General features: G+C 53.6%; 10 protein-coding genes across 10 annotated transcripts; 5 read left to right on the forward strand and 5 right to left on the reverse strand.

Annotated features, from left to right (window-relative positions):
• Window positions 1-26: 26 nt before the first annotated feature.
• Window positions 27-823, reverse strand: N7459_007960 (TNT domain-containing protein; the record flags this gene model as incomplete). The annotated part of the gene is made up of 2 exons (XM_056947128.1): window positions 27-656; window positions 737-823. 2 exons carry the CDS (start codon window positions 821-823, stop codon window positions 27-29), a joined length of 717 nt encoding a protein of 238 aa, XP_056796638.1.
• A 1,634-nt stretch (window positions 824-2,457) lies between these two features.
• Window positions 2,458-4,113, forward strand: N7459_007961 (BAR and SH3 domain-containing protein; the record flags this gene model as incomplete). Its single annotated transcript, XM_056947129.1, has 3 exons — window positions 2,458-2,571; window positions 2,636-2,953; window positions 3,022-4,113. The coding sequence occupies 3 exons, from the start codon at window positions 2,458-2,460 to the stop codon at window positions 4,111-4,113; spliced, it is 1,524 nt and encodes a 507-aa protein (XP_056796639.1).
• A 792-nt stretch (window positions 4,114-4,905) lies between these two features.
• Window positions 4,906-7,545, reverse strand: N7459_007962 (uncharacterized protein; the record flags this gene model as incomplete). Its single annotated transcript, XM_056947130.1, has 1 exon — window positions 4,906-7,545. One exon carries the CDS (start codon window positions 7,543-7,545, stop codon window positions 4,906-4,908), a length of 2,640 nt encoding a protein of 879 aa, XP_056796640.1.
• Window positions 7,546-8,074: 529 nt separating this feature from the next.
• N7459_007963 (putative RNA 3'-terminal phosphate cyclase) lies at window positions 8,075-9,589 on the forward strand (the record flags this gene model as incomplete). The annotated part of the gene is made up of 1 exon (XM_056947131.1): window positions 8,075-9,589. One exon carries the CDS (start codon window positions 8,075-8,077, stop codon window positions 9,587-9,589), a length of 1,515 nt encoding a protein of 504 aa, XP_056796641.1.
• A 1,730-nt stretch (window positions 9,590-11,319) lies between these two features.
• On the forward strand, window positions 11,320-11,571 carry N7459_007964 (uncharacterized protein; the record flags this gene model as incomplete). The annotated part of the gene is made up of 1 exon (XM_056947132.1): window positions 11,320-11,571. The coding sequence occupies one exon, from the start codon at window positions 11,320-11,322 to the stop codon at window positions 11,569-11,571; it is 252 nt and encodes an 83-aa protein (XP_056796642.1).
• A 1,557-nt stretch (window positions 11,572-13,128) lies between these two features.
• Window positions 13,129-13,389, reverse strand: N7459_007965 (uncharacterized protein; the record flags this gene model as incomplete). Its single annotated transcript, XM_056947133.1, has 2 exons — window positions 13,129-13,251; window positions 13,312-13,389. 2 exons carry the CDS (start codon window positions 13,387-13,389, stop codon window positions 13,129-13,131), a joined length of 201 nt encoding a protein of 66 aa, XP_056796643.1.
• A 5,906-nt stretch (window positions 13,390-19,295) lies between these two features.
• Window positions 19,296-20,657, reverse strand: N7459_007966 (putative inositol 5-phosphatase; the record flags this gene model as incomplete). Its single annotated transcript, XM_056947134.1, has 1 exon — window positions 19,296-20,657. One exon carries the CDS (start codon window positions 20,655-20,657, stop codon window positions 19,296-19,298), a length of 1,362 nt encoding a protein of 453 aa, XP_056796644.1.
• A 1,901-nt stretch (window positions 20,658-22,558) lies between these two features.
• On the forward strand, window positions 22,559-23,335 carry N7459_007967 (kinase-like protein; the record flags this gene model as incomplete). The annotated part of the gene is made up of 1 exon (XM_056947135.1): window positions 22,559-23,335. The coding sequence occupies one exon, from the start codon at window positions 22,559-22,561 to the stop codon at window positions 23,333-23,335; it is 777 nt and encodes a 258-aa protein (XP_056796645.1).
• Window positions 23,336-23,907: 572 nt separating this feature from the next.
• Window positions 23,908-24,993, forward strand: N7459_007968 (homocysteine S-methyltransferase family protein; the record flags this gene model as incomplete). The annotated part of the gene is made up of 2 exons (XM_056947136.1): window positions 23,908-24,807; window positions 24,862-24,993. 2 exons carry the CDS (start codon window positions 23,908-23,910, stop codon window positions 24,991-24,993), a joined length of 1,032 nt encoding a protein of 343 aa, XP_056796646.1.
• Window positions 24,994-25,152: 159 nt separating this feature from the next.
• On the reverse strand, window positions 25,153-26,907 carry N7459_007969 (putative amino acid permease; the record flags this gene model as incomplete). The annotated part of the gene is made up of 3 exons (XM_056947137.1): window positions 25,153-25,269; window positions 25,336-25,676; window positions 25,728-26,907. The coding sequence occupies 3 exons, from the start codon at window positions 26,905-26,907 to the stop codon at window positions 25,153-25,155; spliced, it is 1,638 nt and encodes a 545-aa protein (XP_056796647.1).
• Window positions 26,908-27,082: the final 175 nt, after the last annotated feature.

The following is a 27,082-nucleotide window of genomic DNA, read 5'->3' on the forward strand; positions in this document are numbered from 1 at the left end:
AGCCAGCCAAAGGCCACTTCGGATGGTTAACTCGAGGTCGGACCCGGTGTGTAATCGTCCGCAAACTCATCCGGCTCATCATATCCTTCCGGCGTCAGCCGCCGCAAGAAGCCACCCTTCAACAACTCCTGGACACTCGAATACGCCAGAAACTGCGTTCCCATGCCCGGCTGCTCAAACCACGGCGCAATGGGCCCCAAGCCCACCACGAAGCTCTTCGTCACCTCGTACACGTAGTAGTTAAACGGATAATCGCCGTCATAGGTGTCCAGGTTGCTCGGCGGCAGGGAACGCTCGATATACGGCGCCCCCAGCGGAGCCAGAAACGAGCCGTATTCCGAGCCAAAACGGTCCAGCTTCTGGCCGACGGGGAGCGTGGTATTCCCCAGGAGCTTGTTGCCGTCATCGGCAACGACGAAGCCGTCCGAAGGCGGGTACTTGTAGGAGGCGCCGGCGTCGAGGGACTCGGCCCATTTCGAGAGGAACTCGGCTGGACAGAGCGATCCGAAGCGCTCGTAGGTACGCAGCTCGTTGTTCAGAGGGAAGTTCTTGGGTGTTTGGACGGGTCCTAGGCGCGGGTCGCCGCAGACGTAGGTGTCGTTCTGGGAGGTGATACCAGCACACGGGTCGGGGTTGCAATGCTCGGGGAACACGTACTGTTTCACGCAGATTGTTCTTGTTAGATCGAGAATACCTACTGTTTAGGATGTGAGGGAGATCTTTAGGGGCCTCGTACATCTGAGGGGCTCTGCTTGGTTCGTGGGAGAGCAGCAGTGGATGCAATCAAGGCGCTGAGCGCCAGCAAAGGTGTGGTCAGATACATGGTAGTATAATCTGCCTTGTGGCTTGTGTGGAAAACCCGGAAAAAATCGCTTCAATATATAGGGAACGTTTATTTACTTTTTCGTTAAGGCTGGCTGGGCAAAGAATGTGAGGTGATACACCTTGCATGGTGGTGTGAATAGTGCCTGTTAGGTGCCTGACAACTGCAACATGCAGCACAGTGGCAGAAAAAAAGAAAAAGAGGAAAGTAGGGAGTGGAAACTTTTCATTAGCTGTCTCCAAGGCTTAAGAAGTGAATCCATCTCGCTCGAGGGTCGTGGTCAAGCATCAAGCAGGCCGTCTCTGTAGCACCCCAGCAAATACTCCCGTTTGAGAACCATCAAGCCAACGCCATACTTGTCGATTTTCAATCTGGCGAAATACTAAATCTGATACTGGAGACTGATAATCGATGGTATGAACTAGGGTGGGATTCGAAATAGAACATGGGACTGCCACGGCGAGAGCCGTTGCAAATATAGGATCTTCAGTCCCCACCAGCATACCGCCGGAAACTGTAGAAAACCCTATTCACAACCCTATCTGCACTCCGCTGTAGAGTTGACTTGTCGTGTCGAATTCAAAGCTGTACTAATTGTCATTGCATTGCCGATGTATGAACTTCTCAGTCTACTGACATCGAGGAGTCAGGGTTGTCACTTGGCTGGTCCTCGCACAGTTTCTATCAGAGTCGGACTTTGGGACTCCATGGCATAGATCTCATTCAATGCATCTGGGCTCATCACTAGACTGCATCTCGGCCATTATGAGGACCCTGAAACTGTCGGGCGTGATAAGTGGGGATGTTCACGCAGAGATCTTCACGGTGACGTCGATAGTCGGGTACTCTGACTGGCCTAGACAGTAGATCAGAATGGAGGCTTGTCAAGCGCAGTCGAGAAAATGGAAACCTCGCCTCCCCAGATCCACATGGATCCTCCATAGGAATCCTGTATTCATACCTAGGTAGATAACACATTGCGCTGTGCCAGATGGATTCCAGTCGCGCCCAGTCGGATAGACTATTTAGCCCGCGCGGGCCGATGCGTCGGCCATAACGGGTGCCAAAACACTCTGTAGCATCCATGGATGTTCCCCGTGTCTAGGTACATCTGGAGTGGCGAGTGGAGATTCCCATCCACGGTTCGCTACCACCGCGGGGGAGAGTTGGGTTTCCCCTGGATCCGTAGTGACCATCGATCTCTGGACACAGTGATGAATAACGAGAGACGATCGCATGCTGCGTGATATGAACCATAGCAGACGATGCCAAGCGCAGCCCCCACGCGGCAAAGAGGTGAGAGCCCCATGAGTCCAATGGAGAGTGAGGTCACCAAAAATAGCGGAGAGTCCAAGCGAGGGGCGAATGGCCCCCAGAGCCGCAGCCTGAAGGCTGAAACGAGGGCCAAGAGTTGTCCCTGGGTTAAGCTTGGATTGAAGTGAGGCCAACCGTGGAAAGGCGTCCTTTTCCTTCTCCCGCACTGCCTCGTCACCAACTCGCGCATTGGCCCACGTTCTGGCTTTGCTGCTCCCGTCTCTAATCTGGATGCCATCCTGATTCTTCCCTCCGCCTTGATTGCGACTGCCACTACCAACTTTCCATCCTCACCCTTGTTCCGCCGCCCCAACGCCACGATGCAGAGCATGCAACGACGCTTCGGGCGAATGACCACCAAACGGTCGGCCGACGACAGCCAGGTAGCCGTGCTGCTCAAGGACTTTGAGGATGCCGATACGCTGTTGACCAAGGTAGCCACTCGCCCTTCCAATTCCCACGGTGCCGTGCAGCGGCAGGCTGATGCATTGTGACCAGATCATCGATTCCGCCAGGGCCTGGAAGGACGCCTGGGTGTCGATTGCCACCTTCCAGAGTCGAATGACCGACGAGTTCGACGGTCTGTATGCGCCCATCATCGGATCCGCCGAGAATCCGTCGCGACACACCGCGGTGGAGACCGACCCCGCCACCCTTGCGCGAACCAACCGACTGCGACGAGAATACGACGAGCTGCGCGGCGACATCATCCAGGAACTCGACGAGGTCGACTCGCGCATTACACAACCGGCCACCTCGGCCAAGGATTTCCTGGCGCCCGTGAAGAAGAGCATCAAGAAGCGGAATGATAAGAAGGTGGGTAGGACGCAGCTCCAAGCTCCGGAGAGCTTCCCCCAGTCTGAGCTGACTCCGACGATCCATAGGCGGATTTCGAGCGCTACCAAAGCCGCGTCGATGGCCTCGTCCACAAGACCAACCGGTCTGAGCGCGACAATGCCAACCTGGCCAAAGCAGAAGCAGACCTGGCCCATGCCAAAGAGGTGCGCTCCTCCAACGGTCTCTCCCCGATCGGACAAAGGCTAATCGCGACCCAGATCTACCACGGTGCAGACGAAGACCTGCGCCGGCGTCTACCGACCCTGATCGCGCTTCTCTTTTCCCTGTCGCCTCACATGCTCCGAGCGCAAGTCGAGATTCAGAACCGCATGCTGGCACACTACTACACCGTGCTCCACACCTTCTGCGAGGAAGAGGGCTTCCCCTCCCCGCCACCGCCAATGGACCAGGTAGTCCAAGAGTGGGAGATCGCCTACCAGCCCGCGCAAGCCGAGCTGGAGAGCCTCAGCTGCCTCGCCCACGGCAAGGCTATTCGTCAATCCCAAGCCAACGAGCAGCCGGCCAAGCGACCCTCCATGACCAGCCGCATGAGCAGCACGGCTTCGCACTTTTCGCTCGCCTCCAACCGCAGCGGGAAATCCACCGCGCCGCCGCCGACGCTGGCGCCCAAGCCCTGCGCCGCCGAGCTCCGCTCCATCTCACCGTCCTCCGTCCAGACCCCCTCTATTTCTGTCGCCAGCTCGTCGAGCACCCCGCCCCTGCCCAGCGGAAGCGGCTACTTCACTCCGCCAGTGGCCTCGCCCGCTCCACCTCCCATACCGAGCCCACTCGTGCAACCCGCACCACCACCGTCAGGCGTGCAGTTCTCCCCCGCCGGCCCCAAGATCGACCACTTCCGCCTCGACCGCCAGAGCTCCTCATCCACCATGTCCAGCACATTTGGCGCATCGGACTCGCTCGCCGCGGCTGCAACGCAGAAGAGGCGTCCCCCGCCTCCACCGCGCCCAATCAACTTGGTCACCGCCGTCTACGACTTTGACGGCCAGGGCCCAGGAGACTTGGTCTTCCGCGAGGGCGACCGGATCAAAGTCGTCCGCAAGACGGACAGCACGGATGACTGGTGGGAGGGCGAGCTACGCGGAGTCAAGGGGCAGTTCCCCGCGAACTACGTAGAGTAAAATATGGACACGTACAAGAATGTCGAGGAAAGATGAATGGGACGATGCATGCATCGAGACGGATATAAAATGGATCTACGCGGATATACCAGGGATTTTCTTTTGTTTTTCAGCGTCATACTTCATACGTATTTACCATGACCACGCCGACAGTGTTGATAGCAGCTTTTACGTTTATGTTCTATAGTCTTATCCCCGTCACATTTTCGTGGACTATTTTCTTCAGTAGCGGATCTCTTGATTTATGCGAGCGAAATCAAGTCTAGCATGAATATCCTGTATATGTCTCGGCTTGGCTGGGTATATTGCTGTTTGAGCGGCGGTGCTGTGGGAACACATAATATCCGACTGGCTTGACTCATCAAGCCTAAATTGTGATTCTCAACATCAGCCACCCAAGTGGCCGAGCAGTAACTCGGCCGACCGTCTTCCTTGGTCTAGTGGTCATGATTTCCGCTTGTCATTAGCCTGATAAGCGCGGGAGACCGGGGTTCGATTCCCCGAGGGAGAGATCTTTTTTGCGAATGGAGTATCTTTCATGTCATCTTTTTGCCCTCTGGCTCTGCTTGGCCATTGACGAAGAACGCGGTGGTTGAACTGGTTAATGATAAATTTCATTCCTCCTCAATATCGAGTGGAACTATGACTACTCTACCTAGACTTGGGATGGGTATACATCGTCTTCATGCCCACATGAGAAAAATGAGTGGCCGGGGGAAGAATATATACGAATGTCCAATACCAGGTGCCATACTACAAATCCCAAGAAAAAGCCTTCAAGTCATGCAGGGGTTAGAGAAATGCCCCATCGGCGGTGGGGCCGGGCATTTCTGTGCCCATTCTGCGGCGCCGACTGTCCAGGAACATCTCCACCATGTGCTTGCTGGACATTGTAGCGTGAATGCCCGCAGGCCGGTTGTACTCGTCCATCAGGTCTTCGTCGTCCTGCTGCCTCGTATTCTCGTTGTTCAAGGCTCGGAAATCGCGGTGACTCCGCATCGACCGGAATTGGTTGGGTTTCCCATTCACCAATGGCCGCCGGACTGATTGCCGGCGGTATTGTTCCTGCGTCCACATTCGCTTGTGCAGCTCGGAGCCAGTTCTTTGGGGAGTGGGTGACTCAGGAACTTGGAGTAAGTTGGCATTGCGCACCCGCATTGGCGAGAGGGCGCCCTCGCGGGAATTTCGACGGGGCATGGGTGCGGCATCTGGTGCCCCATCGGCCGAGGCGTCATTGACCACGTCATCAGAGTGTTTCACCTTTTGTGATGACAGAACAATTTGTACGCTGGAAGATCGACTGAAGGGACGAGAGAAGTTGTTTGGAGCCAGTGCCTTGGGCAAAGTTGATGGCTCCGTATCACTGCAAGCTGGATTATCGGGCACATACGAAACGCCTGTCGGCCTGGACTCTGGGAATGGGGCTCGCCGCACCATACCCATGAAGATCTCATCGTTATCATCGTTGAACTGTGCACCCTCACGTACATGCTCCCTTGCCGGACTCGCCTTCTCGATTCTCTCGATCTGGGAGTTCATCCACTGCTGCCAGTCTGCACTTGGCTGTACCTGAGTTTTGGAGGTAACCGAGCCATCAGCCCGTGATGGAGAGGTGTAAGCTGTCCTCTGGGAGGCGTATATTGTTGCTGTTCCTGGCTCTTCTGCAGCCATGGTACCGACCCTGTCAGTCTCGACATAGCTAGTGAGCGTTTCACCGCTGATGGTACGGGAGTAAACGCTGGACGGGGAAACTGTTTTGGTCTCGGAGTCTCCGAAGCGAGCAACGATCACACTTCCAGTCTCTTCGTCTGATTCCTCTCCAATGACAAACGCTGATCGTGGTGGCTTGACGGCTGTGTAGACACCAGAAGGCCGGGAGTTCTCTTGACCGGGTGGGAACCGAGATGTCGTGGCCCGAGGTATGTGTCTGATTGACCTCGAATGGTGTTTTTGTGGTGTCAGGGACTCACCTCGGGCAGTTGCGAACGATCTAGGCGAGGCGGAAGACTCAACACTGGGGACGTGGCGGATAGTACGTCGGCTGCGATGTGAATGAATCGAAGAGGTGCGTTCTGGAACCACCCTGTGCTCCGGAACGCTGCCGAATACGATACCTTCGTCATCACTGTGCGCAGAATTCCGTCCGATCTGTTGCATCAACGCCGAATACAAATCATGAGTGTTGACCCACCCCTCGAGTTTGCGAGTAGCCAATCTCCTGCGTGAGGGTGACTGGCTATCTGCGTCAATCCCGGCAACTTGCGGGAGCTGCTGGTTCAGATCCTCTTGTTCTTCGATCAGAGATAATGATTGGCGGTGACCTGTTCTCCGTGTCGTGGCCGTATTTGCGACTGTTGAATCGGCCCAGCTGGTAACCCGGGAGTCGGAGGTGCACGGGCTGTCATGGCTGGGGGGAGCTCTCGTATCTCGCAATGGGCTTGGCTCTGTGGGGTGATTGATAACTGTAACATCACTGTTTATGTTGCTAGTACGAGGGCTATCGACTGTACCCTCTTCTGTGACAAAAGGGGGTTCTGGCGCATTCTGGGATTCGTGCGAAGGCCCAGACGACTTGGAAAGACCGAAAACACGCTTGATCCCATTCTTGAGAGACGCAGAAAAAGTTCGCGATCGACTGTGAGAACGCCTTAGGTTGGGATCGCCAGATGAAGGACTCGTACCAAGACCACTGTCACTGGCGATGCGGAATGTTTTTCGGAATGGCCTGTGCTCTCTCTTGCGTCTGGATGAAAAGAACGACGATCGTCGAGCTTGGGATCCCATTTCACCTGTCTCCTCCAGGAATTGACTGCGAGCAAGTTGAATAGCTGTCTCCTGGCCTATGGAGCATCGATTTGCGTGCGAGTCCCGACGATTACCCCCGCGCATGAACGAGATTGAATGCCTCAGTGTTCGAGGAAGCTCAAACTCTGGGCTGCGGTCCGGGTCGCAGAGATTGCGAGGAGAACTCGGTGACAACACAAAGGGAGCATGCGACAGACGCTGCCTGGTCGAAAACATCGACTTTGCTTTGCGCAGTCGGCGATAGGATGACGGCACGGAACTGTCGCGCCCATCCATGCCGTTGAGTTCGGTGATTGGCGGCAATACAGCCGGTTGCTCCAGGCTGGGGGCTCGCGTCGAGCCGGCCATATCCACAGATTGGCGAGGAGTTACTGGAGGATTGGACGCTGCACCCAGCGAGGCGCTGTCTGTTGTGCATTGGAGGCTGGAGTTTGGGCGCCGTCGGGGTATGGCAACACTGGCCGGACCCCCCAGCCGATCGTAGGAGTTTTTGGATTCTGTGGATGACCGTTCGCTCGAGCGCATGGCGCGTGAAGCTGCAGCGGCAGCTTGAGCTCTGGCGATCTCGGGGTCCAGCGGCTCTGGCTCTGACACCGGCCGGCTCCTGCGCATCGAGCGAGTGGACATGGATCGCCGGAGTCGGCCTCGGGTACTGAATGAAGAAAACATACTGCGAAAGTCTGCACTGTACGTGGGATTGCTTGGAGGAAGAGTGTGGAGAGTGCAGCATGCGTCGTGTGTGATTCTCGCATTGTCGCATCGCGATGGCCGAGGATGGAAGGCGCGCCGCAGCGACGGCAGGCGCGAGTCGCCCGGTGTTGACTCTTTCCTCTTGAGCAACTCCTGAAGCCACACCCTGCAGCGGCATGGCTCTTGAAAGCCATCTTACCTGAACACCATTTGAGCGCCGTCTGTGCTCCAGGCTGGAGATGAAGCACTCCAAACCAATGAATGGATGCTGAGACATCGAAGACGGTGAGTCACCGGAGGCGCAGCCCTGACTCAACAACTAATCCAAAAATGACGCTGCAATCTGCACTCGGCACTCAAGATATCTGCCCATCTGCCCGCGAGAACATTTATAGGAAGGGTGGTCTGCAAAATCTGAAAATATGTCGCTTCTCAACCAGATCATACCTCTACACTTTCAACTATCATGGCGACGGCCCAGAACGCGGGAGATCTGATTCCGACTAGCGCTAATCCCCACGCCGATCCTCCACTACAACCCTTTCAACAAGTTATTCTCGACGGACGCACTCTCGAGGGAGGTGGGCAGTTGGTGCGCATCGCAGTCGCGCTGTCTGCCATCACGGGTCGGCCGGTGTCCATTGATTATATTCGGGGCAAGCGTTCCGGGAAGCGCGGGCTGAAGGCATCCCACGTCGCAGCAGTCAAACTTCTCGGCGAGATCAGTCGCAGCAGAGTTCTTGGTGGACATGTTGGGTCCGAAAGTTTGAAATTCGAGCCGCAGCCCCTGGCAAAGAACGACACGACACTGTTGGGAATGCCCCGGTCGGTCGAAGATATCCGCGAGGATGCAGTTCTCGTTCCCTTGGCCAATCTCTCCGTACGGTCGGAGTATACAATTCGTTTAGGCACGCCGGGGTCTGTCTTTCTGGTTTTTCAGACACTGTATCCTTATCTGTTGTATGTCGGATCGCAGGCTCCAGCAGAATGCATCAAGGTGACCGTCACGGGAGGGACCAATACATCTCGTGCCCCATCCTACGACTACGCCTCACAGGTCATGGCTCCCAACTTTGCCAGGCTCGGTCTTCCGTTGCTGGATATTACCCTAAACAGTCGTGGCTGGGAATGGGGGCCGATTGAACTGGGCACTGTCTGTTTTCTTGTCCACCCGTTACCAATCGCACACGACAATAATGATCATCCAAGACAGAGGACAAAGAATCTTGGATCTGATGCCAGGGCAAGGATCACTACACCATGTTTCCCACGAATTGACATGATGGATCAGAACTGCGGCAAAGTCACTCAAGTGGACCTGACCATTCTTGCATCGGATAGGCAACTACCGGGAAGATCAACACCACTCCGCAAATTCGTGGAAGGACAGACTCGCTCGGCCTTACGCAAAAAGCTAGCAATCCTTAGCCCGCAGGTATTCGATAGCATCATGTCCGAAGATGGCGACTCTCCTGTGCCCATTGAGCTTCACACATCAGAGCCGACAGCGCATATCAATCGCCTGTACATTCTACTGGTGGCTCACATATCAACGGGGTTCAGAGTTGGACACGACGCTCTTCTTGGAATGGATTCCTGGCGGCGTCCGCCAAAGAGAGGCCCCAAGCTGAAAAAGGGTCAGCAGCTTAGTCCGATGCCCAAACTAGAGATTGACATTGATCGAATTACAAATCTCATCGAATCATGCGTCGATGGCTTTGGCAACACTCTTCAGAAGACCGTGGGGGCGCATATGGCCAAGCATGCTAATGGAGCATTTGGATGCCCACCATGGCTCGACGAGCACATGAGAGATCAAATTGTGATTTTTGAAGCCCTCGGAAACCTGCGCGGGCACAATGCGGATGACTCCGACAAGAGACCAGAAGTTCAGGAGGACAAGGAGAATTGGACACTCCACACTCATACGGCGCAGTGGGTGTGCCAAGAGATACTAGGCAAGGTTCCGAGAAGGGTCTGATGCTTTCGGAATCAGCCACTGCTGAGAAACTAGCGCGCATCGGGGTCCTTTGAGACATGTCTAGCGACCTCCCGCGTCAAAGCTTAATCTCGCGCTTGCACGGCGGCATAGGCCCAGCCGATCTAAATGAAACATCGACCGCGGCAGCTGGCGGAAAGAAGCTCGTATTTCAAAACAGGAGTCATGGAATCAATCTCGTCGTTCATATTGTATTTGATGATCTGTCGGTCAATCCCGAGATTACCAGGAGCCCGGTCCCGGGGTGTTCCCGATCAATCACGGGCCTGAGAGCGCCCTGGGGCCATCTCGGTGGCTCGTACGATATACGAGACTGAATCTGGACCGATACTGCTCTGACCTACAATTGACATCCTCTTACACAGACATTGCCGACGAATACCGGGTTTAACATAATACCGAGGCTTGCGTGGGGGCCATCTGTCTGACACACGATCCACCATTAGCGTCGATCCACTCACCGTTCGCTGCTCCAACAGGGCTGCTTCTGGAAGAACCTGAAACTGCCGGACAATTTCAGCCAAATGTTGCCCCTCGGTGTGGCAACAGTGGAAGGCCATGGCCCCAAGGGATTTAATATGCCCAGCCCCAACATCCACACTGCATCCACTGCTGCACAACACAAAGCCATTGTACTGGGCGAACGCGACAGGGAACAGCATCCCTGCGGATGGTGAACCTGCCTCGACGCTACCTAGTTAGGTAGTAAGCCTCCGGATATATTTATGTCTGTCCTGACTGAGTAACAGTCCGTCTACGTGCACTAGTCAAGAAGAGGTGACTATACTTCCCAAAAGGGGTTCCCGAAACACATCCATGATCCGCCCACATGTAACGCGCCGTTAGAACTTTGCTTCGCGTATAGCCAAATTATAGAGATACTTCTCTTCCCGTCCGGAGCCAAGAGCCGCGGAGGAGCCCCGATCAAGCCACGCCACCGCGACCATCTCCCTGAGAGTGCCAAACGCAGGCCTCTGAAGAAGGGGTGGAGGTGCACTGCATTCCCCACAGCCCAGCCTGAAACAGCGAACAACGGATCTGACTTGCGGCTGAGCTGTCCCAAAAAGGGGGCAGAAGGAGGAACCGGACGCGGAATTCGGGGAGGCAGTCACCATCGCCCCACCATTGAACGAGGTCTGTCCAACCATCGTGGAAGATAGATCGAGTGTATTTACACAGGGTTCCGTACCGCTGTCCGATGCCTTACAGCATGGTCGCTCTCCGACTGGACCAAACCGACCCCAGAACCAGCACTGGAGGCCTTAAGGTAGCATGACCAAACACGCTGGGATTTGGAACTGTGGGGTGCGTCGGATCCTCTACGGTTCAGCCCCAATGATGAAGGCTCAGACAGCCACGGCTCGAGTCTGGTTCTGACAGATGGGTCGAGATTTACGAAGAATCAACATGGACCGGCCGAACGACCCCCCGAGGTCGGAAACCAGCGCCGGACAATATACGTCAGGCGGCGCGGAGGGTAGATGAATTCCTGTTCATCGCTATCAACTGCCCATTGCTATTAATAACCACGCGCGAGGTGCATCCATGCATGCATCCTAAACTGCCATTATTGCATGGCCAGACTAAGGAATCCATGCATGCAGGGGCGCGAACGTGGGGATTAAGCGTGGCCATCAAAGCATTACCTATCGAGGCACATCGAATGTCCGTCATGATCAAATCCCCTCGCTACTTATATATATAGACGCACGATGAATCGTCTCGCGACCCGCGAATCGCATCGCACCCCGTCCTCCGTGCCAGCAAGTGGAGTCCGCCGCTCCTCGACCGCGCTGGTTGGGCGCTCGCCGTCCCCGGCTCCATTCTCCCAAAGGGGCCGCCGCGAAACGAAACACACCCGCCCCTTGGAAGCCCAAGTCCGATACGGCCGGGGGGCACCGAGGGACACTGCAAAGTTCAAGGGCTTCACGTACAGCGAGCCAGGAATTTTTGGTGGAGACTGATAGACCCGACGTTGATAAAGAGCGTGTGGTGACTAATTGCGACGGGGATCAGATAGGCGCAGGCGTGTATTTGTGGATATCAGGATGAGCGCTGTCTGCACGGATGCGAGAGTGCGTCGATGGTAGACTCGAGGATAGGAGCACTGGCAAGATCGGGTTTCATAGTTGATGGGTAGTGGGATGCATCCAATGCATGGTCATGACTACCATTACCACTACTACTGTTACCGCTGCAGCAGATTATCTCCGACTGCGATATACACCAGGTGCCACGCCCGGTAACATTCTAGAAGCCCCGACTGCCCCAGGGACGAAAAAAAGATGAAACACGCCCGATCCATTTCAAGCTTTGTCCCAGATCCAGCGCCCCGGCGCACCGAGTCCACCGATATACCACATAGGGCCACCGAGTCACCCTGCAACGCAAGGGCAAGAAAAGAAGCCCAACGCAGAACCCGCCCACCAGGATCGCACATTCGGGCCACACGCCCGCGGTGCACGGCATCGGGCCGCAATGGACTTGTTCGCGAAGGTTCTGCGGTCCTCCGACCCGGAGGATGCGGGCCCGGAGACGCCAGCCATCCGCGAGCGTCTCGCAGCGTGTCCGTCCGCGGCTGGAATTAGAGTGCGGGAGTCGATCCGCACCAACGCCGTGAGAACCAGGACGAGCGCACGTGTGAATCGTCGGGTTGGGGCGCTTGGGGGCCGCAGTGAGAACAGCGGTCGCACCATAGAGAGATCCTTTGCGGCTGAGAATATGGTTGTTGGTGCGTCGGGGGGGGGGCGGAGGCGGCAGTCCCCGACGAGCGGTTGGGAGCGATGCTATCCTTATGCCGGGGCTTGAAACGCGCCGATGGAGGCTGGGACATGTTGGGCATCTGCCTTGCTGCGCTTGCTTACGCGCTAGACTCGATGCGACGTGGCATGCTATACATATACAGATGGTGGTGCTTTGGAAGGGTAGTTGTACATGTAGTAAACAAGGTTACGCGGGACCGGATTCGGACCGGAAAGCAATGCGATGAGGTATCTAACGAAAGCGCTATCCCCGGACACGAGGAATGGAAATAAAAAATAACAAGCCATCAAACATGAACAGACGCGAAGACGGGGGTATGGCATCATGTCACGACGGACAAAGAAAAGCAAGCCGGCGCCATCCGGCACAACATAGGAGAGATGCGAAACGAAAGATGGGGGCGGATAAAAAGAGAGAGAGAGAGGGAACAAATCAAGCGAGAGGTCGATCGCCGATCGACAGTAAGATCAAAGAACTTCCATCAGCGCCACTGCCCGCCAGTGGCAGATCCCATGTGCCCGAGGTATCCATGCTAGCCATGCAAGGTCGCCATCGCCCATCCCCACCCACCGCCGAGCGTGCCGAGATGAGTGGGGGATCGGGCAGAGGAGACGAGAAGAAAGCAGAAGTGCCGCCGTGGGAGAGGGGAGGAAGAACAAAACGCCTGACGATGCATGGAAGACGAAACAGGAAAGAGAGGAAACCGCGGATCGAGAAACCAGTCCTCGATGCATGCGCGGCGAGGCTTGGGTATCACATTACAGCTTGAGCTCGGCCATGTCGGGCATCGAGTCGCTGAGCAGCTGTGAGGGCAGCTGGCGCTTGAAGGTGCGCGGCTGTGCGAAGGGCGAGGCGGATGCAGGACGGCGCAGGTTCAGAGTCTATACTGGGGTGAGCTTTGGAAGTCGTGGGAAGACACACATTGACTCAGCTCTACATACCTTGCAGTCGGCGCACTTGGCGCCTTTCTGGTTGACACGCCCCCGGCAGCCTCGCGGATAGTTGGCGCACGAGTACATGATTGCGGAGAGACCGGAGAGTCAAAAGGTCGACGGCGCCGAGTGAAGATCGCGTGGATTGGAGATTGTGGGGATGACGAGTCCTGGATGGCGTGGAGAGCGCGGCGAGGAAAAGGTGGACAAGTTGAATCCCGCAATGCAGTGAAATGAAACGCGACACTGGCCAAGGGGAGAGTTGGCAGCTGGGGACGTTTCAAAGGAGCGGCGATAAAAAGTCGACCGAGGCGATGACGTCGGTGGATGGCAGATGGCAGATGGCACCAGCTCAGCTAAGTAGGTGACAGGACACGGTGTGGGATCGCAGAAGGGCGGAGTGTAGAAGACAATGAGTGAGCGACGGGGCCAAGGGGGGATTTATATCTAGAGGCTCAAAGATCGCGGTGGCAGCATCTCGGAACTCCGTCAGAGAGAAAAAAAAAAAAAAAAATAAATCTTAAAACGGGCGGAATCGACCAGAAAATGGACGGAGAAAAAGAGAAAAAAAAGGAGGATTTTCGTATATGAATTAGGATGATGCGCGACGAGTTGGGACTAGCAAAGTGACTAGGATTTTAGGGTTCCATTGTTACGGGTGACGCCGTTTGTTAGAGACCGGGGTTGTTTTGTTTTGCAGCCCCATGCTGATACAGATGTAGATGTTGATGTCGATGAACCTGGATTCACAGATTGTGCCTCATCTTCGGACGGTGAGCAATTGCCTGAGGTGAAGTATAAATGGTTGTACGATGCCGGTGGTCTTGTCTGTTTCTATAGTGGTCCTTGCCGGGTCTGGCCCCGGCTCCATCGGATGAAGCCCAAGCTACCTAGGCATGGTCATGATCATGGTTGGGCGATCATGATGGCACCACCCAGTGCCGACATCCCGCTGGGCGAGCCTCAATCCAGTGACCCAGCAAGGCGGGTTTCTGATCTTCTGTGGATGCTGGTCGCAGGTGCATGAGCTGTCGGGAGCAGGCCAATGGCAAAGGGGGAAACACTGAACCCAAGGATGGAAAGGGGGGAATACGTGGAATCCGGTAAAGCGCAGAAGGGACATGGACACAACCCGACAAGCCAACGTCTGTAATACAGAAGATTAGAATAACAAATAATATGACTCGCAGTCTCACCTGGCCTGATTACAGGGCCCAAGTGGAGCCGCTGACACCGGTGGAAGCTGGTGGACTGTGTCGAAACTGCAGCCTAACGTCGGCCTCAGATTGAGTGCCGCCCCTACAGCTGCGAAAAGGGCTATGCCGACATGGAAGAGCCCCAGCCCTGTACGTGATAGCCCTGGTCGTGGAGAATCTTGTTCTGATAGTTCGGGGGTTGCAATTCCGCGTCTCTGCTTCCCGGCCCCCTTTTTTGGGGGTCTTGGACCCCTTCACCCAATCCCTTTCGTCATGGCTCCCTGGTACTCTGGCGTTTCGTGTGAAGGTCGACTCTATATTTGGCAAAGGGAGCCCCAAGGTCTTGAGGGATGGGATGCAATGAGGACGATCACCACGATGCTCCCCATCCGAGTCTGGACTCGCCCCGATTCAATCGCCGATGTATCAGGCAGTATTCTGGAAATTCTCCACCGGCGATTGTCTGGATTTCCCCGTTCGGGTCTGTTTGCACGCGGCTGCCCGATCCAGACAAAGCTCCATTGCTCGATTGGATCTAGTCCAATCACTGCGCTCCGAAGGCATTGGAAATGCCACTGCGCTTGCCCTCGCGAAGCAACCCCATCCATTTTCGCTAGGAAGCCGATCGTCGCCGACGCATCCGTGCATCGGATCCAACCCGTGAGTCCGATCTTGGTCCTCACATAGAATCAGAATCCGTGCCTGACTTCACTTTCATAGGAGCTCACGCGGCAACTCGCACTCTCACGGTGGAGGCTGTGGAGCCCGACCTCTTTGGCATCCGCTATTCCGTGTGAACAAGAAAAAAAAATCCGTCGGTACAAAATCAGATGAATGACAGGCTATGCTGCATCCATCGTGCATTATTCCAACCGCAATCCATTCAAGGCGGTCGCAGCACGATCAAAGCTTGACCTAAAACAAGTCTCGTCAAACAGGGCTTTTTCTGAAACAGTCTATCCTGTGCACTGTCCACTTGGAGATTTCTGCTTCTGGCAAGAAACTCACCTAGTTAACTATGGGAGCGAAAAAGAATTGCGTCACCCGTCTGGGCAGCCAAGATCATGGCATCGTCGCAAATTACAATTTCGTCAGCACCGCGTGTCACCCAGAGAGCGGCGGCGCCAAGTGAAGAAAATGAAGCTCGGTCTGGTTGACACGCCCGGGTTTGCGACTAGTGTATAGGTCGACGGTGAGGCGTCGAGACGGATACATCGGCAGTGGGCTGTACGCAGCCGTTTGTACAGCCACCTCTATGCCGTCGGGAGGATACAGACACAGCTTCCATGCTGGAAGAGCATAGCCTCCACATCAGCCTCCGTCGAGCCGTGCCGATTGTAGACGACACATCAACACAACACTGACACAAATCCCGCAGGAAACTGGGCACGTCAGCTTGAGGCCCGATATCCGTCAGAATAATCAGAATCGCAATGCATCCGTGGATGATTTCCCTGGCTGCGTGCAGCTTGGGCTGTCGCCGTCCGCCAAAGAACGTGTGGACGACGCGATGGTCAGGCCACGAATGCGATCGACTCACCCATCCCCAACCCGGGCAGCAAAGGTCTAGAAGAACGTCGAAGCCATGGAAGTCGCGCGGAACACGAGCCTCAGAATCTGGACTGCCACTGCTTCACGGGCGATTCGATGTGCGACCAGGATTGGACGAGGGTGGGCTAACTTTACTGTGACAACAGTCAAGCGCCTAGTGCTGCAGATACACCGCCAGAGCCCCAGGTTAAGTGCCTTGCAAACATGCCCGAAATGGAGTTGCGACCCAGTGTTGCTGAAAAAGGAAAGAAACATAAAAAAAGTCAACAACAAAAAACAGAGAATCACAAAGACAAAATTCAAAGGGAGAACGGGTGACTCGCTCAGCCATCCCGGGGGTGTTGACCTTGGTTAGACCAGCCCCGTGAGACCAGCCACGGCGTCCGCAGAATCCTGCATTCTGCATGTAGACTGTTTCCAAACCTCAGATGACCACACACTGGTATTGTCATGGGCAGAAAATGCCGTTTGCTCAGCATTTCATGGCTATGGTCTAAGGTCTCCAGGAGAGGCTTGGCTGGACTGGGAGACTTTTCCAGGGCAGTCCAAAAAAGGCAACGCGGAGAAAGGGAGGCTAGGAATTTTAGCTTATATCGTGAAATTGCTTTTGTTTGCCTAGGCAGCCTTCCCTTGAGTGCCTCGATCTTCACCAATTACCGAGAAGAAAAGAAAGAAAGAAAGAGGAAACATAGAGAAGGGTACAGCCCTCCAAAGTGATCTTCCTGTCATAAAGTCACCATCTCAAACTCCTTTCTGACTTGCAGTAGCTGCAGAACTAATGGGGCTACTTGACGACAGAAAGTCTTCAAACCCCTGGATATATTTTTTATATGTATAATTAGTGTAAACATAGCGCCGCTCTATATCAGGACATCGACGTACAGAGGTTGAAACCAATAAAGAACCAAATCAGCGCCACTTCCTATATAGATTTAGCAATAGGCAGGTCCAATCAGAAAATTCCAGAGGGGTTCTTTGAAAATCAGGATTGCTTCGTAACTCGGGAGGCATTAGCCTGAGCCATCTCGACGCAATATCTTTTGCTGAAGTACTTTTTCCACCCATTTGGATTATTAGCATTTGCATGATTTTTGCTCGAGGATGGCAGTAGCCGGGATATGGCTTGCAATGAAAATCTTCGATCCTGGCTGAGGCCAAGTGTAATAAAGTCGGTGGCAAGAGTGGACAGGAATATGGAACTACATGCTGATACACCTTCGAGGAGGGAATTACGAAAATAGGCCCTGTGAGAGTAAGACAAATTTAAATTACCGAGACTGATTATTATGTCAATTATCCTGGAGCAGTGCCGTTGGTTGGAACGCGTTCCCATCGCATGATCGCCAAACCTCGACCTCGAAGTGCAGGCCTTAAGATACCAGTTGTTGAGACTGAGATAAATTTTGAGAAATAGTGGTTATCTTTTAGGTGATGTGCTGGATGCGGTGTGCGGGAATACATCAAGGTGCAAATATCGATTTCTCAACATCTGGCGTCACCGCCACCAATAGGACTTGGAGGCATCAAGGAGAACCAAGACATAATCGATACTTACTAAATGGTCTTTCTGATATGAAATATTAAAAAAAAATGGGACCCCCTTTTTTGGTCTGGGGAATGGTGTCACCCAGTGCGAACCAACTGACAAGCCTGCAGGGCCAGCCCGTGAGTCGCCACCCTGCGATTCCATAATTTCCCGGGCAATTATGGATTCATCAGGGTTTGAACGCACGACCTGGAGCCTACAGATTTGTCAGCCACGCCATCGGAAACCCTCCTTACAGGTTTTTGGGTGCGTCGATGTTAATGCGGTACCAACTGAGCTAGTTGGGGCAGGGGTCGATGGATTTTCCTGATTGTAGGTGATATGCGTGCTACGCAGCTTTTTTAGACCATTTTGAGGTTTCTCGGGAATCGTGGCTTCCTGGTGGTGTACAACACATGGGTGTTTTCGTCTCAGGCGCGCCGGGCATGAGGCTATCCCCACTCGCCCTTCCAACACGATTCCCTCGCGCCCCTCGCTTTGATTCACTGTTTCCATGGATCCTCGAGTCTCTCAACCTTGTCATATGCCATTTAATGTTTATTTCGAGTTCCTTCGCTCCCCCTTGACCCTACCCACCCCACACCCCCACCCTTGTACCCATACCTGCCATGTGCTCTCTCTCATATCATCTCACATCACCTTCCCACTCCCCACGATGCCTTTTCGATTTCATGCAACTTTTCGAGTCCACAGCCACATTTTGTCACCTCGACCTTCTTTTCTGCACCCCTTGAGAAAATATTCTTTCCCTCCACCACACATGCTGGCCATGATTATCTGATATCAGTCTCCATCCCACACCATCCTCTTGCTCATTTTTCGAGACTTCTATCCTTGACTTGGCAATTGATGATTACCCAATTATTATCTCTCACACAACAAATCCAGGCGGAAGTGCTTTGGTGGGTGACCTGGAACTGATGTTTAAGGTTAATCTGCAGGTGGCGTCGAGGCTCCGCACCCACATGGGTTGCGGGCGGCCTCGGACCACCGAGTCCCCACTCCTCCGCATTATCGCGTCGATCTTCTGTACGAGCCGCAAGATCGTCGCGCCCCATGTCTGACCAATGTTTCGTATCGCAGAATCCGTTTGCCATGGAGATGTGCCAGTCCCGGTGATTACTGCTACTCACAATGACTGTCTTCGAGTCCTGTGCCCCTCGAGCTATGCGATGCAGACCATCGAGTCGCACAGGAAGAAGATTACGCGCAGCTCGAAAGACTGCCGACTCGACCATAGATTGCCAACCCAACACCAACAGGATTGGGGTTGCATATTCCGTAGTCTCGAGTCAAAAAGCCGAGTCAAATCCATCCCAGGGATTTCTGGCGCTCGCCGGAGGGGGGCTTTTCCCGATCAGGAGACAAATGCCACGAAACATCATGAATCTTGTTTGTACACTGGCTATGAGCTTTTGGTTAGTAACGCTGCAAGGCCTTGGGGCGAGCAGTATTACTGAGCACCAACATTGGAATTTTCCATTCCATCTATCCACGAGCACCGGAGAGTTGTTTCTGAAAACACGTGTCTTCCAGGCTTGATCACGACAGGTGCGAGGAAAATTTTCGAAGTTGTTGCATTATCTGATTATTCATATTCACCGATGATGAAGATCATGGCGGACTCCCGAAATTAAAGATTACCCTGTAAGCAACGCCCATCATCCATGGCTACAGCTCGATGACAGAAAATTTAAATCTCAAAGCCCCCAGAGAGACCGAAGTACGACCCATGCACCAACCATTCCCAGCGCTGACGCGAGCAACAACCCATTACCTTCCCAGGTCAGACTCAAGTATGCCATGAAGCCCACCAAGATCTCCTTTCGTCGAGCGGTATCCCGGCGAGATTTCCAGCTGGGATCGATCTCAAACGGAGTCACAGCTTTGCGATCGGCGGGCTTCCGGGCCGCGAGCGAGGCACTGGTTGCATGGTCCAAGGGCACCGAGACCGCCAGCGCTACGGGGCGATGATCGGACTGCGGAAACAGCGGGAGCGCATTGTAAGCGTGGGGTTTGACTCGGCCCTGGTCCCCGACTCGCGATGGGGCATCCAGGTACAGAACTCGGTCGCACCAGCTGGGCCATCGATGGCTTGACCATTTCCACTCCGCGTGTTCGACATCGATACCGAGGCGAGCCGCTTTGCGTGCCTCATCGGAATATTTGTACGTGGGTGGGAATTCGATTGGTGCCTCTGATAGGCCGTGGAAACTGTTTCCCTGACGCATCTCACGCACCAGCTGGTCCTGCTTGAGGAGATGGGAGTAATGCGCAGGATGGTCGTTGTCAACATCGCGACGGGGGAAGTGAGAGACATCCTGCTTCGACGGGGCATCATTGGACGTGCGGTAATTCAGGTCACCAGCCACGAAGACATAGGCGTTTGGTGCAAACAGGCCTCTGCGATTGCTGTTCGAATGGTGCGACGCGTTTTCTTCGCCTAGAAGAGCAGTGTTCTCGTCGGTGCTTGACTGCTCGCCGTCCAGAGGCTTCGAAGCTTCATCCTGCTTGGAGAAAACGAGGCGTTCGACAATACTTCGCCAATCAAGGTTTCTTTGCTCCAGCGCGTTCTCCATGGGCGCGAGATGTGCAGCGACGAAAGTCAAATCCACCGTCTTGGACGGATGTCCTCCCGCGACGTACCCCAGACGCGCTCCGACGGCGCCCTTGTTGCCCATATCTTGGACACCAAATCCCACATGCGCAGTATCGATCCATGAGATTTTGTCGGTGATTTCAGCGCGCGCAAAGACCATCAGCGCCGTCATGCCCGTGTTGTCCTTGACCAGGTTGACGTATGATTCATCCCATTGTTGAACAGTAGCCTGCTTGACCGCTTTGACGAAGGCATCATAGAAGGGGGTAAGATAGGATCCCCCGAGGAACGAGTATGCGATCGGTGCGATCTCCTGCAGCGAGAACACGATCAGATCGGGTGCGCCGAAGCTCCCCGCACCTGAGTCGGGAAGCGCATCAAAGAGATGCTTGGCGAACAGGTCGACATCGATGATATTGCGCGCACAGTTGGCAGTCAAGATATAGATGCGTAATTCGTCCATCTTGGCACAGGCCATGCATTGATGTGAAGAGGAAGAGAGGCTGGATCACATCGATGTTCGACTGGCGGTGACGTCGATCTGTGGCACGCGGTCCACGTGCCACGCGCAACAAGCTAAGCTTGTTTAAACTTGGACTTCCAATCGATCACGACTCTATTCAATTGGACACATCGTGTATTCGGAAGGCAAAAAGAAATGTGCATCATCCGTGAATCGAACACGGGCCTCGTCGATGGCAACGACGAATTCTACCACTAGACCAATGATGCTGGGCAGCCCAGGCGATACGAACGCTGATTGGGCGGATGAATTCGAAATCCCTAATAATGATCCATGATGGGCCCTATGAAAGGCTTCCTCAACAACTATCTGCACAAATCGAATTCTTGGAATAACTCTACAACCACACATCCTATAGACAAAAGCTATCCGAGTTACCGGCAAGCAGCTACTGTGCGGAGGAAGAGAATATGCCAAGGCCGGGAAAGAGGATATCCATGAGACACCTGGGAAAGGCTGTAGTAAGAAGTACCTCCATCGATCGCGTTCATTTTGTATAAGAGAATCTCAAAAAATATGATGCATGGGTAACTGATAAATAAGAAGATCGATTTTTAATTCCGAGAAATATTGAATGTGACGTTAAGCGAACGGTCTCATGAACCCAAGAAATTGCTTCACTTTATACCCTCTCTCCCGTCTATCTGTGTTGCTGATCTCTGATATTTTGTTGCTGAACAAAGTACAAGCTGCATATCCCACAAACCTGAGATGCAGGCTCGAAGACGAATTAGCTGTGCTCGTTGACTATATCTAACATAGGCATATTCTGGACTAACACCAGCTAGAACTAGCCTATCTAATCAACCAATATGCAAACTCCATTTAGCCTTTTTTTCTTTTATTTTGGGAAAAGTTGAAATTGTATTGGGTTAGGATGTGCTTTACCTTGCATATCACACATCATGACTAAATCCAAAAGATAAGTGGCATCTTCTTGAGAGTCATTAGATACTGACTTGCCTCCCGATTCCGCTTTTCGCTCCCAAGCATCCGAAGGCTCTTTGGGTGGCATCGACAGGGTCAACCGTGTTTTCGCTTTACTCACTAGGTACCACGATTCTTGGGTGTAGAAGACCATGTCCGTGGGACGAATTTTCGACGGTATGTATCTTGATCACCACGGCACCGCAGTCACTCATACGCTTCGTAGCTTCAAGTCGCCGTGCTGAGCCTGAAGAGGGGTATGATCTCGACACGCATTTCCCGGCCTTAACTCAGGAACTCCAATATTCCTATCCTTCATGGGCAGGCTTGATATGCCCCCGCCAATGTTTATTGAATGTCAGCCTTTATTGAGTCAACTGAATACATCTGATGAGCTTAACATCTCAGTAGACAAAGACCTCTACATCCTCAATTTGCTTTATTTGATTTATTGTTCCTTTTCTTTTCTACTCCGCCTCTTTTCCCTATATCAACATGTCTGCCAGCGTGGTGCTGTCCCAATGCGACGCACTAGTAAACCAAATTGAATCAATCGGCTTAAAGCTTCGGCATAAACGTATTCGCCCATCTCGATACCAATTCAATGAGTTTCGTAGTCTCTATACAAGACTCACGGCGGCATTGGCTAAGTACGATGGCCGTAATTAGAAATTGTAGCTATGGAGTTTCCCAACGAAGAAGACATTCAACTTACACAACAGTTCGTATCCGATCTGCCAGTAATAATACGTCTCTCACTCCATCAACTGTAACGACTCCAAAAAGGAATTTGGTGGCGGAAGCAGGCTTGAGTAAAGTCACGTGTAGTTCACACCATTGATACCACTTCTCCTTCGCCGACTTAATGTCGTTCCTGTCAGCACAGCTTCCCAGCACTGTTACCCCGCATCAACATGGAAGTTGTCCAAAAAAATGAGGCCTTCAAAAGGATTGATGGCAAAATGAAGTTTTCCTATGTCCAGGTTTTTGTTCGGCAAGGCGGGAAATTATATTCTGGAAAATGGACGAATCGATTAGATTCGCCAAAGACGCTGGACGATCTCCAGGCAGTCGAGCAAATTCCAACCGAGAACAGAGGCCCAGAGGTGAATGCTACTTGGTCAGCTGTCTATATGAAAACACCAAGTCTCCTCGCGTATATCGATGGAAACCTTGAAAAACAAATCACTCGCGAAATCGACATATGTGAACTTGTTCGCAAGAATCCCCATCCGAACGTTGCGACCTATTATGGCTACCAGGAAACTCACAGTCGAGTCACTGGGCTATGCTTCAAGCGATATACGTCTACGCTCCTTGAAGCGGTCAATCCTCAACGACTTGGCAAGGCTGCTTTCCTTTCAAGTGCGCGCGCTCTAGTGAACGAGAATATGAAAAGTGGGTTAGAAGGGATTATGGCCGCTATTAAACATCTACACTCGCTTGGAATTGTCCATAACGACATCAACCCCGCAAACATTATGCTTGACGAAGACGGTACACTTATTCTCATCGATTTCGATAGCTGTCGATATATCGGGGAGTCTTTGCGCAGCACTAAAACGAAAAGAACCCACCACTGGCACGACCCTACTGTCGATATCTCGCTCGAGAAAAACGACCTTGACGCCTTCAAAGATCTACAAGTCTGGTTAACTGGATCGGTGGATGAAGACTTTATTTTTGAATGAAGCGCTCGTTAGTAAAACGCTAACACCAAATGGATCATGTTTTACCTGTCCTAGGCGAAGACTGGGGGAAACCTATACCGTTGCTACTTTGTAGTATCGAAAACACTGCCGTTTCATACCCTCTTTCAACTGTGAAATTTGTTAAGAACATTCTCAGTCCCTTTCCGACGTGTTTAGCACTTCAGGGCGACGCAGCCGACCCGGCGAACTGACTTTACCCCAAGCACATAGTTCCTTGGCTTGAATTTCCTCAACCCGACTGGCCGTTCCTAACTTGGGTGCTGTTGTTGGGCTGTTGTATGCACACAAGAGGGTTCAGATACCGTGGTAAAATAGCCACATAGAGCCAAGCTACCCATGTAATATGTGCTTTTTTTCGTTTCCTCCCCGATTGTGAACTGATTCTGCAGTTATACAGTCCTCCGCGACGTCAAATCGACATCCCGATTATGTAACCGCAGAAACCGCCAGGCCGCAATGGATCGATCCAAGGTTGGAATAGATGTCACTCCAAGGTTGATCAGATCAAATTTGAACACCCCGCTCGCACGAGTTGCCCCATCCAACTCGCAATGCCGTCCATACAGATCCTCGACGGTGGTCTTGGGACCTCCCTTCAAGATCAGTACGGCGTGAGTTTCGACAGCACCAACACCCCACTGTGGTCATCCCACCTGCTCGTCGGGGACCCAGCCACACTCGAAGCGTGCCAAAAAGACTTTGGCACAGTAGGCGTGGATGTGCTCCTGACAGCGACATACCAAGTTTCCACTGAAGGCTTCGCGCGCACCAAGACCGCCGAGTTCCCCAATGGCATTCCCAGCAGCGCTGTAGGGCGCTTCCTCCAAACGGCAGTGGACGTCGCGGAACGCGCCAAGGTCCGCGATAGCGCCAAGGTCGCGCTGAGCCTGGGCCCGTACGGTGCGTGCATGATCCCCGGACAGGAGTATAGCGGTGACTACGACGTCGCCCACGACAGCGAGGACGCCCTGTACCAGTGGCACCTGGATCGGCTGCGGCTGTTCCTGGAAGCGGATGGGGACCTGCTTGCGCGCGTGCAGTATGTCGCGTTCGAGACGTTGCCGCGGCTGGACGAGGTTCGTGCGGTCCGGAGGGCGATTCGTGACTCGGGCATCACGGCTCCGTTCTGGATTGCTTGTGTTTTTCCTCGGGAGGATGAGCTGTTGCCGGATGGGAGCTCAATTGCGCAGGTGGTGCAGACTGCCGTTGCGCCCATGAGCAATGGCCTGGTCCCCTGGGGAGTTGGGATCAACTGTACCAAGATTCACAAGCTGCCTGACTTGATCGAAAAGTTTGGGGCTTCCGTCAATGAAGCAATTGCTGCTGGTTGGATCTCTGCAGCGCCGACCCTGGTTCTTTACCCTGATGGCACGAATGGCGAGGTTTACAACACTACTACGCAAACTTGGGAGAAGCTCACAGATCAGGACAAGGAGGGCCAAGGTGATAATGTAAGAAGACTCTGCGGTCCTTTTAATGTGTGCGACCTGCTGACTATTGCTTAGCGCCCTTGGGGCGTGCAACTCGCACAGGTGGTCAATGATGCCAGTACGAAGGGGCCATTCAGATCATTCCTGGTTGGCGGCTGCTGCAAGGCATCTCATCATGATATTAAGAACCTTCGCGAACAATTCTAATGCAGATGGGTTCAGCTAGTCCAGGAATTCGAACCGGCTACGGAACCGGTGTGAGAAGTCGCTTTTCTTCATTAGGTGTGACGTTTCACCGAGATGAAACTAAGCTAAATTAGGTACATATGTGAATGCATTTTACTCGAGCCAGTCGATGTAATGTGTCTATACAAGCCAGTCGACAAAGCGTCCCCAGAGGGTGTTGTGCGGGTTTCTGTGTGGCGTAATTTCGCCATCTTGAAGACGACCCGACCAAAGGTCGATGGTGGCAGCGCGCTGAAGCTAATAACCAGTCAGTGAGTGGGTTTGGCCTGGTAGAACATGGAGATATCCATGGAAAGAGCTAACCTTGGTGCGGTGCCAAAGCTTCCAGGCAATAATTGGCACAATGAAAATCGGAATACCAATGTATGAGGCTACAAAGTCTGATGAATTCCAATTTCCCTTGAGGAAGACAGGGAATCCGGCGATCAGCGTGATGATCGTAGAGCCAATAAAGCCTACCCATGCGGAATATGGCTGGAAGGGCGCTTTCCACGGAAGACTGTCGCGAGAGATGCCTTGTGCTTTCATCGCCGCGTAGAAGCGGATGTAGCAGAAGGACAAGGTAGCCCAAGCAATGAGACCAGCAACCGTGCTGAGATTCAGAAGCCAAGTAAAGGCTTGAGCAGCACCACCGGACCCAAGACCTGGTACGTCGTTAGTATTTCACGGACACAAAGAGTAGATACCAGACTCACTCAGATAGGCGAGAGGACCAAACAGCCACGCGGTAATGACGGCCACATAGGGCACACCATCTTTGGTTACCCGACCAAAGATCTGTGGTAGCTGGTGATCAGTGGTCATGGCCACGATCATCCGGGATCCCACCCAACAGTAGGAGTTACCCGCTGACCAGGCCGCAATGAGAATGCAGGCGTTCACGATGGAGGGCAACGCGCTAATACCGGCTTCCTTGATCGCAATCACAAAAGGTGAGCTGTTGGCATTATCATCACCCGAGGTGAGGAGGCTATTGCGTGGGTCCACGATGATGCCAATGAGGAGAGCACCGAGGATATAGAAGAACGCAATGCGATAGGTCACTCGGCGCGCAGCCTTGGGAATCGCGCGGTGTGGATCAACGGACTCGGCCGCCGTGATCACGACGGTTTCGACGCCAATGAAACTGAACGACGCATTGACAAACGAGGAGAGGAATCCGAGAAAGTGCCCCGTCGGTCCGGTAATGCCGTTATAGTTCGTCCATGGACCGGGGTTGTGCCAGAAGCGAAAGCCAATCGTCTCATGGTTTGGACCTCCCCCGGCGGAGATGACAATAGAGACGATGACCAGCCCCAAGAAGCAGAGGACTTTGACCGCGCCTCCGATGACCTCGGTTTCGCCGTAGAATCTCACACTCATCAGGTTAATGGCCAAGATCAGCACCAGGCCCACCGTGATGACGACGGCGGGCGTGAGATCTGTCCAGTAGGAGACGATCACGGCGGCGGCAGAGGTTTCTGAGGCGATGGCAATCGTATAGCAGTATCCGTATGAGATGGCGAGCGAGAATCCAACGGAAGGATCGATAAAGCGAGTAGCCCAGTGAGGGAACGAACCGGCGGTGGGAAACAGCGTCGCCAACTCGGCGATACTCTGCATCACACACCACAACACCATGCCGACGACGATATACGCCAGCAGCAAGCCGGCTGGACCAGCCTTGGCATAGGCAGAGCCTGTTCCCACGAACAGACCGGTTCCGATGCCACTGCAGAAGCCGATCATGGTGACCTGGTAATTCCGCAGACGGCGCTGGGTTGCACCACGACCGCCGACATTCAGCTCGAGCTCCTCCTTGGGGTTCACATCGAGGTCCTGGAAGGTGGTGACATCCGGCTGGATGGTGTCCGGCACGTCGCTGGACTTTTCCATCTTCTTGAGTGTATGCAGAGATTGACGATGAATCACTCTAGCGATGCCCCATGCAAATGCACGCCGGTGAGCTGAGAATGCAGGCTGTCTTTCTTGTCTTGTTCCTTTCAAGTCGTTTTTCAACGGTCAAGCCATGTGCGAGACAGCTTTATTTTTTCCCCGAGATCTTTCAGCG

Source organism: Penicillium hispanicum (assembly GCF_028827665.1).
Source record: "Penicillium hispanicum strain IBT 35686 chromosome Unknown utg000007l_segment0_segment0, whole genome shotgun sequence".
NCBI lineage: Eukaryota > Fungi > Ascomycota > Eurotiomycetes > Eurotiales > Aspergillaceae > Penicillium > Penicillium hispanicum.